This window comes from Chionomys nivalis, chromosome 15 (assembly GCF_950005125.1).
Source record: "Chionomys nivalis chromosome 15, mChiNiv1.1, whole genome shotgun sequence".
Taxonomy (NCBI): Eukaryota; Metazoa; Chordata; class Mammalia; order Rodentia; family Cricetidae; genus Chionomys; species Chionomys nivalis.
In genome coordinates, this window is record NC_080100.1 from 48,889,185 (window position 1) to 48,903,188 (window position 14,004).

At 39.9% G+C, this 14,004-nt stretch overlaps 2 protein-coding genes across 3 annotated transcripts in view; one reads left to right on the plus strand and one right to left on the minus strand.

The window, feature by feature from the left end:
* The window catches only part of Cert1 (ceramide transporter 1), a 117,134-nt gene extending 113,456 nt beyond the window's left edge, over window positions 1-3,678 (minus strand). Inside the window, exon 1 of one of the 2 annotated variants that reach the window (XM_057789757.1) lies at window positions 3,282-3,678. In XM_057789757.1, the coding sequence (XP_057645740.1) occupies window positions 3,282-3,377 (96 nt within the window). In that variant the 5' untranslated portion in view covers window positions 3,378-3,678. The remainder of the gene's footprint in view (window positions 1-3,281) is intronic. The other variant, XM_057789756.1, reaches the window with a different exon arrangement.
* Window positions 3,679-4,062: 384 nt separating this feature from the next.
* The window catches only part of Polk (DNA polymerase kappa), a 59,538-nt gene continuing 49,596 nt past the window's right edge, over window positions 4,063-14,004 (plus strand). The window contains exon 1 of the mRNA XM_057790120.1: window positions 4,063-4,218. The gene's annotated coding sequence lies outside the window, so the exon portion shown is untranslated. The remainder of the gene's footprint in view (window positions 4,219-14,004) is intronic.

Consider the following 14,004-nt stretch of genomic DNA (forward strand, 5'->3'; position numbering starts at 1 on the left):
GCAATTTCTAGGCCAGCCAGAGATAAGATAGTGAGATCTTAAGCGATAAAGTAAGCAGACAGCACGTGCACAGTGACCAGAGACCCAGAAAAGTTGACTAAGATTTCATTTATCCAGGCTTGGCGCTTTCAAGTACCAAGGTGTGAACCTTCAACATGTGCCATCCTATTTGTCACAACTACATGGAATTACTACTTAACTAGGACTTTTGGAACACGCATGATTAAGAAATATGTCTCACAGGTATTTCTGATTACTATTTAAGAGGGAAAACGCTTTTGGACTGGCATATTTTTAATTAAATTTCAATTTCGTAAATTCCAGACCCATCCCATTTTATGAAACAAGAAAGAAAATGGATAACTATTTGGACTTATCTATATAACTAAACAGGAGGAAAAGGACAGATGTTGAAAACTAACTCTTGTTTAAATTATCAGGTAAATTACGAAGGGTTCAAATTACAAAAGACACATACTTTAAGCTTAAAAACATGCATGATCCATAGTGTGAATGTATGTTATGTATTCAGTATAAAGTTCCTTTGATGAGGCTACAGTAGAACACTTGTCTAGCATGCATGATGCCACTGGGTTTGCTCTCTAGTAATGTCCAAAAGTAAACAAAGCACTTTGTAGAAAACATAAACTATATGGCTCAGACTGTGAAGTGCTTGTTATGCATGCATGAAGACCTGAGTATGATCCCTAACACCCACATAAGAATGCCAGGCACAGTGGTGGCATATTCCTAGGGCCAGAGAAGTAGTGACAAGAGGATCTTTGGGGCTTGCTGACCAAGTCTAGCTAAACTGCAAGCTCTGGATTTACTTTGATACCCTGTCTCAAAAAAACAGGGTGGAGAAGGGTTGAGAAAGACACCAATTTAGATCTCTGGCCTCCAGGTAGGTGTACTCACATGTACACACAAATACATACAAAAATAAAAGTTTCCATAAAACACACACACATATATATACATATATAAAACTATATATGTATATATATTTGTTAACCATACACACACACACACACACACATAAACACACACACATACACACACATATTTGTTTTCCAAGACAGGGTCTTACTATGCAGCTCTGTCCTAGAACTCATTGTATAGATCAGGCTGGCCTGGAATTCACAGTTATCCACGGGCCTCTGCCTCCCAAGTGCTAGGATTAAAGGTGTGGACCACTACACTGAATCATATAACCATACATTCTTAAACTTCCAGAAGATTTTCTTTACAGCTGTTAATAAAATTTTTACTCACACATTGATTGTATACACACAGAACAATCAAAATGAAAACAATTCCCTTTTAATGGACATAATCAATAATTCCTATACATTTAAATGCAAGAGAGTTCTCCTTAAAAAACTGATTCTGAGAGACAGGGCCTTACTATGAAGGTAGGTTAGTTGGCCTGGAACTTGCAATCCTCCTGCTCTGCCTCCTGGGTGCTAAGATTACATGAATATACAATTCTGCCTGCCTTCCAGGTTCAGATTCACATTATACTTCATATGCTAATATGAATACAATAGATCACAAAGCATGAGCTCTTTTTCCATCAGTCATTCCAATCTCTCACTCTGCAAAAAATGATGATCAAGAAGTCAAAAGTAAGGCGGGTGATGGTGGTGGTGCACACCTTTAATCCCAGCATTAAGGAGGCAGAGGCAGGAGGATCTCTGTGAGTTCAAGGCCAACCTGGTCTATAGAGTGAGTTCCAGGACAGCCAGCGCTACACAAAGAAACAAACAAACAAACAAACAAATCAAAAGTATAGCTTGTTTCATAAAACACTTGAACAACACACTGATATAGCAGTTTGCTTCTCATCTAATGACAAGTAATGAAACTCTCAGAATCAGGAGAGACAGCCCATTTCACAACCATTTGAAAATACAAACTTATTATACAACATGTTCAATACAGATTCTTAAATTATAAAGATACATTAATCTCAATAAACACTGGGGAGCTTCACTCAACTGCAAGCATTATATTAAAATTTCAAGAATGATCACAGCATAAAACACAACATAATTTTCTACTATGTAAATAAAACTTAACATTTGGAAGCTTTGTATCTGACATACTGAAGTCTGGCCCAGGCCTTCTCTCTCCAGCTAAAGACACTGTAATAGCCTAATCTCAAACAATTCCAGAAATGATGTTCAAGAACACTGGCAGCAGAGTGATTTCTTAATGGCCAATAGCACATGACTTGGTATCTTATGACCAGCTTGTTAAGGGACCAGCCCCAACTCTCCCCCTGGAAACACTGCTAGCTCTAAGCATTTCTTAAAGTTTAACAGGGAAGGACAGGGAAGTCAAAAGGGCTGAGTCTTTCCACAACAAAAATGTAAAACACAACACGCCATAACTATTAACAAGATCACTCATTTCCAGCCCTACAAATGCTATCTAGGCTTTTTAAAAAACTTGAAAAGAAGCTTTTAAAAGTACAAGGGGTGCGGAGGTGTGTGTCTGTGTGTGTGTCTGTGTGACAGAAATGTCCTTCCTTAGTGCACAAATACTGTATTATTAAATAATGCTCCTTCTCCTTAACTTTATAAAGGTCGGTCTTCACTCTGACACGTTCCAACTTACTATTAATATTTCTTATCCAAGCGTGACAATTCAATAGCTCTTTTCTGAACTTGGGTAAGGAGGGGTAAAGTACAAAAGTGCTGCACACGCTTTCTACACTCAAGATCACTCACACTTCAAAGTTTACTATCTCAGATTTTAAGGCCAAACCCAGGCTTGCCTAAACCCGCTAGAGCTGCACACCACCCCACCCCGCCCCAAGCTATTCTGGTGGGGACCTCCGAAACAATATAGTTTGAAAGGTCCATTTAACCGCTCTCGCGTCCAGTACTTCAGACACCACGGTTGCCCAACCCAGATTCCTACACCCCAGACAGCTGCCTCCTTGGGTTCCAAGTAACCAGATGCACCTTGCCTTCCAAACCGGATCGCGGATTGTACACGCTTTCCAAGGTCCTCGGCCAAAGCTGACAAGTTCCTGGAGACTGGGGGTAATGAGGTGGGGGGGGGGGGAGTTCCAAACGTCTCCTATCCCACCGCTGGTCAGACACTCATTCCAGACCTTTCGGCCCCGCACCCCAGCACATTCCGCAGCCCCCGCCCCGGGACAGTGGGTGCCTCCAGTCCAGCCCCACCCCAAGTCCCGAGCGGCTGGCTCCCCTCGCCTCGCGGCAGGTGAGTCCCGGCAGCGGGTCCCCGGCCCCCCGCAGGCTGCTCACCTTGCTGAGGACCCCGCAGCGCTCTACAGGCGGCCCGGACTCCGTCTCCGGATCCTCCTCCGAGCCCGACGAGTTCCAGCTCTGGTTATCCGACATGGAGGCGCGACAGGCGAGCAGGAGACCGGCCCCCGCTCCGCGAGCTGCGCCAGTGCAGGCGCCCAGTCCCTGGGGTGAAGGGTCGGGGGATGGCACGGCCAAGAGTACCCGCTCCGGGGCGTGCAGGAACAGGAAGAGGGACGGAGCGCGCCCGCTGCGCTGCCGCCGCCGCGCCTGACACCGAGCGGACCGGGGAAGGAGGACGAGCGGCGAAGAAAGCCTGCCCTTCCAGCCGTCAGCCGCCGTGGCCGTGACCCCTGCGCTGCGCCCGGCGCCGCCACCCGAACTCGGCCCCCTAGGTGCCAACCTCAGTCAGGGAGGGAGGAGGGGAGGAAGACGGGAAGAGCCAAGCCAACGGCAGAGACCCAGGTCCGCTCACACCTCCGCTACCGCCGCCATCTTCCTGCCGGGCCCACTATTTACCCTCCCTCCCCTCGCCGCTCCCTCCCCTCCGTCCTCCCATCCTCCCTCCACCCCGCCCCGGGCCCCTCCCGGCGGCTCACGACGCTCCCTACCTCCGGCCCTCCCGGGTGACGACGGGTAGGGAAGGAGGCGGAGCGGGGAGAGGGGAGAGCTTGACAGGGAAGCCGCTGCGCTGCATTCTGGGAAGGCGGCCGCTCGGTCCGCCGCGCAGCCTCCTGGGAGTTGTAGTCGCAATCCTAGGCAACTGGTGGGTGTCCCGGGGCGCGCGGAAGGCTGGTTTCCTGGGGGAACCTTCTGAGGGCCAGTGGTCTTCTTTTGACAGTTGTGTGGCCCTTCCGTCCAGCCGGGCTTCTGATTCCGCCTTGTTTGTTTATGACGACCCCTCGATCCCTACTAACCAGGACGTGAGAACCCTCAGGTGAGGATGTCGGGTTGTGCGCAGCTGCTTTCCGGAAAGCCCGGGAACATCTTTGCGACTTGCCTGGGCAAGGATGTCAGGGGTTCAGCCGCTTCACTATGGGCTGGAGGTTATGACATCTCCAGTCACAAACTGGAGGTTTTTCCTCTCGAAAGCCGCCACTGCTAATCCCGAAGGACTGCTATGTCTTTAGTAATTAGACTTAATACTTGAGGCTTACTGCTGTTGAGGGAAGAATTCCTTCAGACTATTTTCATAAGTGTTTCACATTGTTAAATTTATAGAATTTAGCCGGGCGATGGTGGCGCATGCCTTTAATCCCAGAACTCTGGAGGCAGAGACAGGAGGATCTCTGTGAGTTCGAGGCCCGCCTGGTCTACAAGAGCTAGTTCCAGGACAGACAAAGCTACACAGGGAAACCCTGTCTCGAAAAATAAAACAAATAAACAAAAAATTATAGAATTTTTATATTGTGGAAAGTAATGTTGAGGTTGTCAGAGAACAAATAACGTTGAAAAAGGTTTTTATAAAAAGTGAAATAAATCAGATTATATCCTTAAGTTTTCTCTTAGGTGTGAACAGCATCTTTCCGAAACTCACGTCAAGGTCTGTTTTCCACTCCTAATACAGGAAAGATTGGGTAGAAATTTTCTATCATAAAGGTTGTTTGAAACGCAAGTTTTATTGACCAATAAGGAATTAGACAATAGGTGGCTATCAATTTCCTGATAATTCCTAACTTTGAAATTCCTTATTAAAGTATAGAAAGAATTTCTGTTTGCTACCCAGTTGGGAAAGTAAGAGGACATTTGAGTGTGGGGATTAAGGCACAATGGCAAGGAGGAGACTCTGCCTCCTGACAGGAAGTGGCTCTGAGAAGTACTTGTGACAGCTTTCGTTTCTGTAGATCGGCACCAAATACAGTAGATTCTAAATCAGTTTCCTTTGTAAAATAATGGCAGTGCACCACTGAAAGACATTCAAACGAATAAAACCTTAAGAGATAAAGCTTTTAAGAATGCCTTGTCAGCCGCACGGTGGTGGCGCATGCCTTTAATCCCAGCACGTGGGATGCAGAGGCAGGAGGATCTCTGTGAGTTCGTAGGCCAGCCTGGTCTACAAAGAGAGTTCCAGGACAGCCAAGGCTGTTACACAGAGAAACTCCTGTCTCAAAAAAGAAAAAGAAAATTTAAATAAAGAAAGAAAGAAAACCTTGTCAAGCTGTTAAAACATAACCCAAGGTTATCATTCAATACACACAGAGCTGCTTTGAGAATTACCAAGAGTATGCATTTAGAATGGTTTGCTTTGCTTCGTGGATCTAATGTGGTTGAGACTTTCTAATTCTTGTACTAGACTTTAGAATCATTGCTCTTAAGTAAAATGGTTGTGAATATTGAGAAAGTCGCTTCACAATGCAATTTAGAATCCTAGAAATAGTGTTACATTTAATTCTGGAATTGAATCTTCTATTGTATTTTCGGCCTCACCTAGGCTTGAATAATTGTGACCACCAGCTCCCACTTACCCAGTTGAAAATTGCTTCATTATATTTAGTATTAATGTGTGAGACATTGCCTCACTACATTGGTCCATTGTACTAAAGCTAAAATAGTTTAAGTGCAGGAAGATTTTTGTATAATGACTAGAGTGACACCTTAGAGATTTGTGATTTCCATTATTACAGTTAGAGGAAGGAAAGAGCAGTGCAAGAATGACATACTTTATTTATTTCATAATAAACATAGATGATAGCTTCCTACTTGTGTGTCTTACAGAGGGCTTCTCTAATCCTTGTGTAGTGTTCTTTATTTTTATTGGCTTCATTTTTAGACTCGTATACCATGGAATTTATTTTAAAATACAGAATAGGGTAGGAAAGTAATTATTGTTGGGTTTTGTTTGTTTGTTTTGCAAATGGGCATTTATTTGGACCCAGCATGTTATTGAACAGTCTATTCTTGCTCTTGTAGAAATATGCTACTTTTATGGTATATAAAAATCCCCATATATAGTCCTGCTACTGGACATCATTCTTTTTCATTGATACATTTATATCTATACCAGTATTTTACTGACTTAAGTAACTGTTTAGCTTTCATATACAGCTAATAAATTTTTATGCTATTCTTTTTCATTTGGATGCTTTTCATATCTTCTCTTCCAAATGAACATGAGGTAGCTTGTTGAACTGATTTAAAAAATTGTGGTTTGATTTGTGGCTATGAAGATGGCTCAGTCAGTGAAGTTCCTGCTGTCCAAGCATGAAATTTTGAGTTCATATCCCTAATATCCTCGTAAAAGCCAGGCAAGGTGGTACACATAGTAATTCCAGAGCCGTCTGACTGGAGACATAGAACCCAAGAGCTTACTAGCCTGCCAGCCCAGCTGAAATGATGGGTTCCCAGGTTCTGAGAAAGACCGTCCTTGTCCTAAAACAAGGTGGAAAGCAACTAAAGAAAATACTCAAAGTTAACCCCTAGCTTACACATTCTCTCTCTCTCTCTCTCTCTCTCTCTCTCTCTCTCTCTCTCTCACACACACACACACACACACATGCACACACACATACATGCATGCACTCACGCACACACGTACGTATACATGAAATAACGAAGTATGAAGATTTGAATTATAAAGCAATTACATCCTTACAGTATTATTTACATTAGTCAGACACCTTAAGTATGCGGTCTGACTTTTATCTTAAAAGTCATGTAAGTGGAGCATTGCTGGTCCTATTGTCCCGTAAAGAATAATGAACTTAAGCACGGGGAGGCTGAGTCACTTACCCAATGTCTCATGGCTACTAAGTGGCAGAGTTAAGATTAGAACCCAAGTCTTATTCACTTCCAAGCACCTTTTTGTGTGCTTTTTAATATATCACTGGGAGACAATGGATAAAAAAATGTATTCTATAGATAAGTGCATCCAAGCCACTATATGAAAATGTGTTTTGTAGATTAGAAATCCAAGCCACTATATGTGTATGTGTTCTATAGATAAGACAGCAAAGCTACAATATATAAAAACTATGTTTTGTAAATAGATAATAATCCAACCCTTATAGATGAAGCACTGTAATAGTTCTATAAATAAAGCCCCAGTCACTATATAAGAAATGTGTTCTATAAATAAGGCGTCCAAGCCAATATGTATATAATGTTCTATATATAGACATACAAGCCGTATATTAAAAAAGTTCTGTAGATGAGGCATTTAAGCCACTATATTAAAGTGTTCTATAGATAAGGTATCCAAGCCACTCTATAAACAAAATGTGTTCTATAGATAAGACATCTAAGTCACTATTTAAAAATGTGTTCTATAGATAAGACATCCTAGCCACTATAAAAATATATGTTCTATAGATAAGGCATCCAAGCCACTATATATTTTTTAAAAAGATGTGTTCTATAGATAAGATATCCAAGTCACTATGTTTTTAATTCAGCCAGTGACTTAGCATTTACCAATTGTGTCATCTGCTGTCTTATTTGCCTAACATCTGTTCTGTAGATTTCATTATTCTCTTCTATTTCTAATATTTCAGATGAAGAACTTAATCACAGAAAAGTTAAATAATTTCCCATAAGTCATAGTAAAGATGTGTTTGGGGTGTAAGCCCCAAATCCAGATTTCAGAGTTCATGCTTACCCCACTTGAGTTTTCCTTCAATTCCCTCTGCTAATTCTTCCACTTCATCTCCCTCTAGTATGAAGTACCACCACCAAAAACTATGACCAGCTAAAAGTGGAGGGATTTTGTAAGAGCCATGATTTTGCAATCTTCAAAATAAAGGTGTTAATTTGTGAAATAGAGGTGCTAATCTATGAACCATGGCAGTCTAAAAACCAAGCTGCATGGTGCTCTAATCCTGCTCCCCAAGAGGCTGTTTGGGGGATTGTTAGTTAGAGGCCAAGCCTAGGCTACATGCCAAGACCCTGTCTCACAAAACCAAACAAACAAATCTAGAGAAGAGATGAACTAAATATAGCATATTAATAGTATAGCTATATTGGTAACCCTGTTTTCATGACTGGAATAATTATCTAGGTGGTGGTAGTAGCAATCATTCAAGCTTTCTTCTGTATTATTTTATATGGAAAACACCCCTAAATATCTGCCTGGTTATGAGTGTGGGTGTATGTTTATACTAGTTAAAGTGTCCCCTGGCACCTCTTCAAACCCAGTCCTGTAAATTAACTTTCAACTTACGGTTATTTGTCTTTTTATCCCGCCCCATGTATTTTCTTCTCCATGGTTGAGAGAAATGATGATCGTAGCAGATCTTTCCTCACCCTGTTGACGTCCGTTTTTCATTTTGTAGGGGAGACAAGTGCTTTACTTAACCCAAGCTGGCCTAAACATGTTGCTAATTCTCCTGCATCAGTCTCACAAATGCTGGGATTACAAGTATGAGCCACGGTGTCCACCTCTTCATTCTTCATGTTATGATGCATAGTGATTAAATCACACCTGCTGTCTACCAAGAAAGGACTTTGTGACACATCCCCATTTAGAAGCACTAATGTAAAAAAGTTCTGTTTCCTTTCTGGGTTTTTTTGGTGGTGGTGTTCATTTGGTTTGGTTTTGTTTGTTGCAATTGTCTGAATCTCTTTGGGGATAGATTTCTACTGGGATTCTGAGTTTACCGTGTATTATTAGATCACACTCCGTCGTACTGTGTCTTGAGTTCTTCTCCATCCTTGTTTCAAGGGTTTCCAGCAGAGAGACCACAGTAGAGTAGCACCTGAACAAGCGATTGTAAGGAGATGGTGGACAGTTGTGGTTTCAGAATGAGCCACAGGGGGAACAGCAATTTAATTATTTATTATGATTGACCAGTTGGGTACTGTAATTTCTTTTCTTGAAGATTCTGTTGACTAGAAGAGGCAGAAATAAATTCAAATTATTTCCAATATGAGAAAATTTCAGAGATCTCAACTGGTTTTGTATATATTGAAAACTTAAAATAAAGTCTTAGTGTTTTTCTATCCACTTCTAGGGCCTCCTGGTATGTTTTATCTGAATTTTTGTGGTCTCATTAGCTTTCTATTCTCAACTTGCAAAGAGAAACAGATAGTTGTCTGGCCAATGGTATAATCAGTTTTTCCCATAAATATGGTATTCAAGGTTGCGCTCTCTCTCTCTCTCTCTCTCTCTCTGGTTTGTTGACAGTGGGACTTTGACTAGAAGCAATCAGCAGCATATCTAGTACATATTACTTTCGTTATAGTCTGTTTTTTTTTTTTTTTTTTGGTTTTTCGAGACAGGGTTTCTCTGTGGCTTTGGAGCCTGTCCTGGAACTAGCTCTTGTAGACCAGGCTGGTCTCGAACTCACAGAGATCCGCCTGCCTCTGCCTCCCGAGTGCTGGGATTAAAGGCATGCGCCACCACCGCCCGGCTCGTTATAGTCTGTTTTTAACTATATTTTAACTATATGAGTTGGGAGGCGAAGTTGTATGGAAAAACATAATTTAGTACATATAAAAACCCATTGATATGCCCCACACAGAAACTGATTCTTTTTTAAAAAACATACTAGCGTATGATAAAGACTTAAATGTACAAATTAGTCAACATATGTTGCATTCTCCCACTAGAATTTGAGTTCCATTGATGGACACATTTTCAAGTATTTTCAGCCATTTTTATAATTTTAATATTAGTAACAGTGCTGGGCACATAGAAGGCATTCAGAATAATTAATGAATGTGTAAACAGTTTCAAATGATTTAAAAAGTATATGCATAGAAGGTATTATGTTGACTACTATGGGAATTTGAATATAGTAGGTTAAAAAAAGCAAATGGGTAGGAGTTGGACTTCCTATTCTCAAGGAGATTATAACAGAAAACAAGTAGATTAAAAGGTGCATATTCAAATATAATTATTAAACTGGTGTTTTATAAGTTACAGGAAGCAAATTCTTCTACTATCTGATAGAGATAACCAAGTTCTTTAACCCTCTTATCTAATCTTCCTACTGGCTCTCTCAAGGCCATTTGCTCCAAGCTGTCTTAGTTAGAGCTGTTCATTTGGTATTTTTAAGAAAAGATGATTCATGTTTCCTGGTCTTATTCCACCATACAGTAGAATGAAATCACTGTACTATAAACTTATGGATCTCAATGACTTCTTCAATATGACATGTAGATAAAATTCTGGAAAAAATAATTTTCCCAGACTGTTCTATTATGTAGCCCTGGCTGGCCTCAAACTTGTAGAAATCTTCCTGTCTCTGCCTTTGACAGCTGGGGTTAAAAGCATAACTCCCATGGCCAACATGAAGTTTGGAAACATTTAAGATTTACAGAACTCCCACTCCAGGTTTCTCTGACTTTCCAACTTAACCTGTACTGTTGTGCATCTTTTTCCTTTTCTCTATTCTGATAAGAGGTCACTGTAGCCTCTGCCAGTGTTCCTCTCAGGCCCATTAAAAAATCATAAAAGTCATGGGTATAATGGTACACTCCTTTAATCCCAACACTTGGGAGGCAGAGTCAGGTGGATCTTTCTGAGTTCAAGGACAGCCTGGTCTACAGAGTGAATTCTAGGACAGCTAGACCTATTAAACAGAGAAACCCTGTCTCAAAGAAAACAAAACAAAACAAAAACAAGCAAACAAAAATATCACGAAAGCTTCTGCTATTATAGTAATTCATTCTAGGTTCCCAGTAAGTAAATGGTCTTGGGAATTAATCCTATTTGGCTTGATCTTTAGTAACTATAACTTTAGATGTGTATTTAATATATAAACAATTGCTTAATAGTATTATTACTATAATCATTTTTCTTCTCTGTGTATATATCCTAGTTGTCCTGTTACATGCACAATTTATGTATAAATGTACCCAAGTAGATATTCATTTATATAAAATGTACCAAATCCAAATCCATCTGTGTTGGCAGAGACTGCTCATTAGTTTCCTGGCCACCCAGACCTGAAATAATCACACAGAAACCGTGTTAATTACAACACGGCTTGACTAATAGCTTAGGCATCTTTCTACTAGCTCTTATATCTTAAATTAACCCATTTCTATTATTTTATATTTTACCACGAGCTCATGGTTTACAGGTACCAGTGCGTGGAATCTTTCTCCTCTAGCAGCTTCATGGTGTCTTTTTGACTCCTCCTACTCTCTCTATACATCTCTGTTTGGATTTCCCATCTGGCTTTACTCTAATAAGTAAGTCATTGGCTGAAAGCAGCTTTTTTATTAATCAATGGCAATTAAACATATTCACAACATACAGAGCAGAATCCCACATCATCTCCCCTTTTCTGTCTAAATAAAAAAGGTTTTAACTTTAACATAGTAAAATTACATATAACAAAACAGGTATCAAGCAAGAATTACAGTTACAATATTTCTATCTATTTTATTTTTTATTATAACTAAGGAAAAAAAAAATATATATATATATATATATAAAACTATTTATTCTTTAACTCCATCAAAGACCCCAGAAGGATATAATATTACCTTAGTTAACAGAAAGTACATTGTAAGCAACTCCCAAAACTCTAGAATTGACAGAGACATCTTGCTGCCTGGATAATCACCCAAAGTTCTTCTGTAACATTGGGGAATCCAATCTTTAGCCTATATGCCTATGCAGATTTTTCCATGAAACAGGAAATTTCAAAGACAGTTCTGTCTGTATTGGCAGTTTGTTAGTCACTTTCTTCTGTGTTCTGCAGAATGTCTTGCAGACTCTTTCATGAAGCAGGACCCTGAAGGACTGTCTCACCTTCTTTAGGCAACTTCAGCAGTCATTTTTCTGTGGGTTCTGCATATCTGGTTTATGCAACATACCATCAAGTAGTCCAAAGAAGAACAGTTTCTTGCCCAAAGGGCTAATAAACTCCATAAGGAGCCTCTTTGATGCCCATCATCCTCTTGAAGTAGATTGGTGCTGCCAGGAGCACATATGTTTCATTGTCATGAAAAGTCATAAGTTTTTAAACATTTTATGTGCCATATTCTGTTAGTTGTAGTAATAAGAGTGGCGGGGCTGCGTCCCACCACCCAGCTAGCTTTTCCTGAAATAATTACACAGAAATTATATTTTTTTAAACACTGCCTGGCCCATTAGTTTTAGCCTCTTACTGGCTAATTTTCACATCTTTGATTAACCCATTTCTAATATTTTGTGTAGCACAACGAGCTGGCTTACCAGGAAAGATCTTAACCTGCATCTGTCTGGAGTGAGAGAATCATGGCGACTGACTGACTCGGCTTCTTTCTCCCAGCATTTTGTTCTGTTTACTCCACCCACCTAAGGGTTGGCCTATCAAATGGGCCTAGGCAGTTTCTTTATTAATTAACCAATGAAAGCAACAGATAAAAAGATGACCCTCCTCCATCAGTTAGTTTTTGAAAGGTTTGAAGAATAACTATCCATCTGAAATATATCTCTATACATCTAGAAAACCAAACATGACTACAAACTTGATTAGTATAGATGACTATCTATTAACCTGTATTTCTTAATTATACATTTTTAAATGAGCTGAACAGACATAATGCTTTAATCAAGAACAGAACTATACATATGACAAAATTAACCTTAAATTTGTATTAATAAACCAAGATCCATACCAATGCAAAGTATTTATCTTTATGTCATTTCCCCCTTTAAATGAAAACAAACGTTTATAAACTATATTTGGGAATTCAGTCAGTAGAGCATGAGACTCTTAATCTCAGGGTTGTGGGTTTGAGCCCCACATTGGGCACCAATCTGTTGGCAGAAACTGCTCATTTGTTTCCTAGCCACCCAGATTTGAAATAATCACATAGAAACTGTATTAATTACAATACTGCTTGGCCAATAGCTTGGGGTCCTTTCTAGCTAATTCTTATATCTTAAATTAACCCATTTCTATTATTTTATATTTTACCATGAGGCCCATGGTTTATCAGTACTGATACATGGGCATCTTTCTCCTCTGGCAGCTACACGGAGTCTCTCTGTCTCCACCTACTCTCTTTACATCTCTGTTTGGATTTCCAGCCTAGCTTTACTCTGTTAAGCCATTGGCTGAAAGCAGCTTCTATATTAACCAGTGGCAATAAAACATATTCACAGCATACAAAAGGGAATCCCACATCACATCTACCTACTTTTTTTTTTTTTTTTTTTTTTTTGAGACAGGGTTTCTCTGTGTATCTCTGACTGTCCTGGAACTCATTCTGTAGGGCAGACTGGCTTTGAGCTCACTGTCTCTGCCTCCCTGAGTGCTGGGATTAAAAAACGCACACCACCACTGCCCAGCTCCACCTACATTTCTAATGATGGAAATTGTAGTTTCAGAAATATAAAGGACTTTCAAGAAACTTGCATGTAACTTATCTTTAGTATTGATAACATTGCAAAGAATAAAATACTTTTGTAAATATACTCACAAAAGTTATATACAAACACATAAAAAGTAAGTATAGGCATATTAAGTAATCGATTACATGTGTATCTTATCTTTTGTATTGATACACAAAAAGATTATTTTTCTTCATTTGGCATGTATGTCTTTCAAACTTAAAGATTTCCAGTTAGACTTTGATCTTAACATATAGGGAGGTTCATAGTCAGCTTAAGCAACCCTGGTTTAGTAATCTATAATGAACTTTAAAGGACTTATAAAGGTTTTTAAGTGATAAACAAACTTTTCCAGTAACTAGAACAGCAAATGCAGAACATAAAATTTATCTGATTGAAAGTAGCGTTTTAAAATTGATGTTTGATCAATTTATGGTCTCTAATCTTTGCATGAAA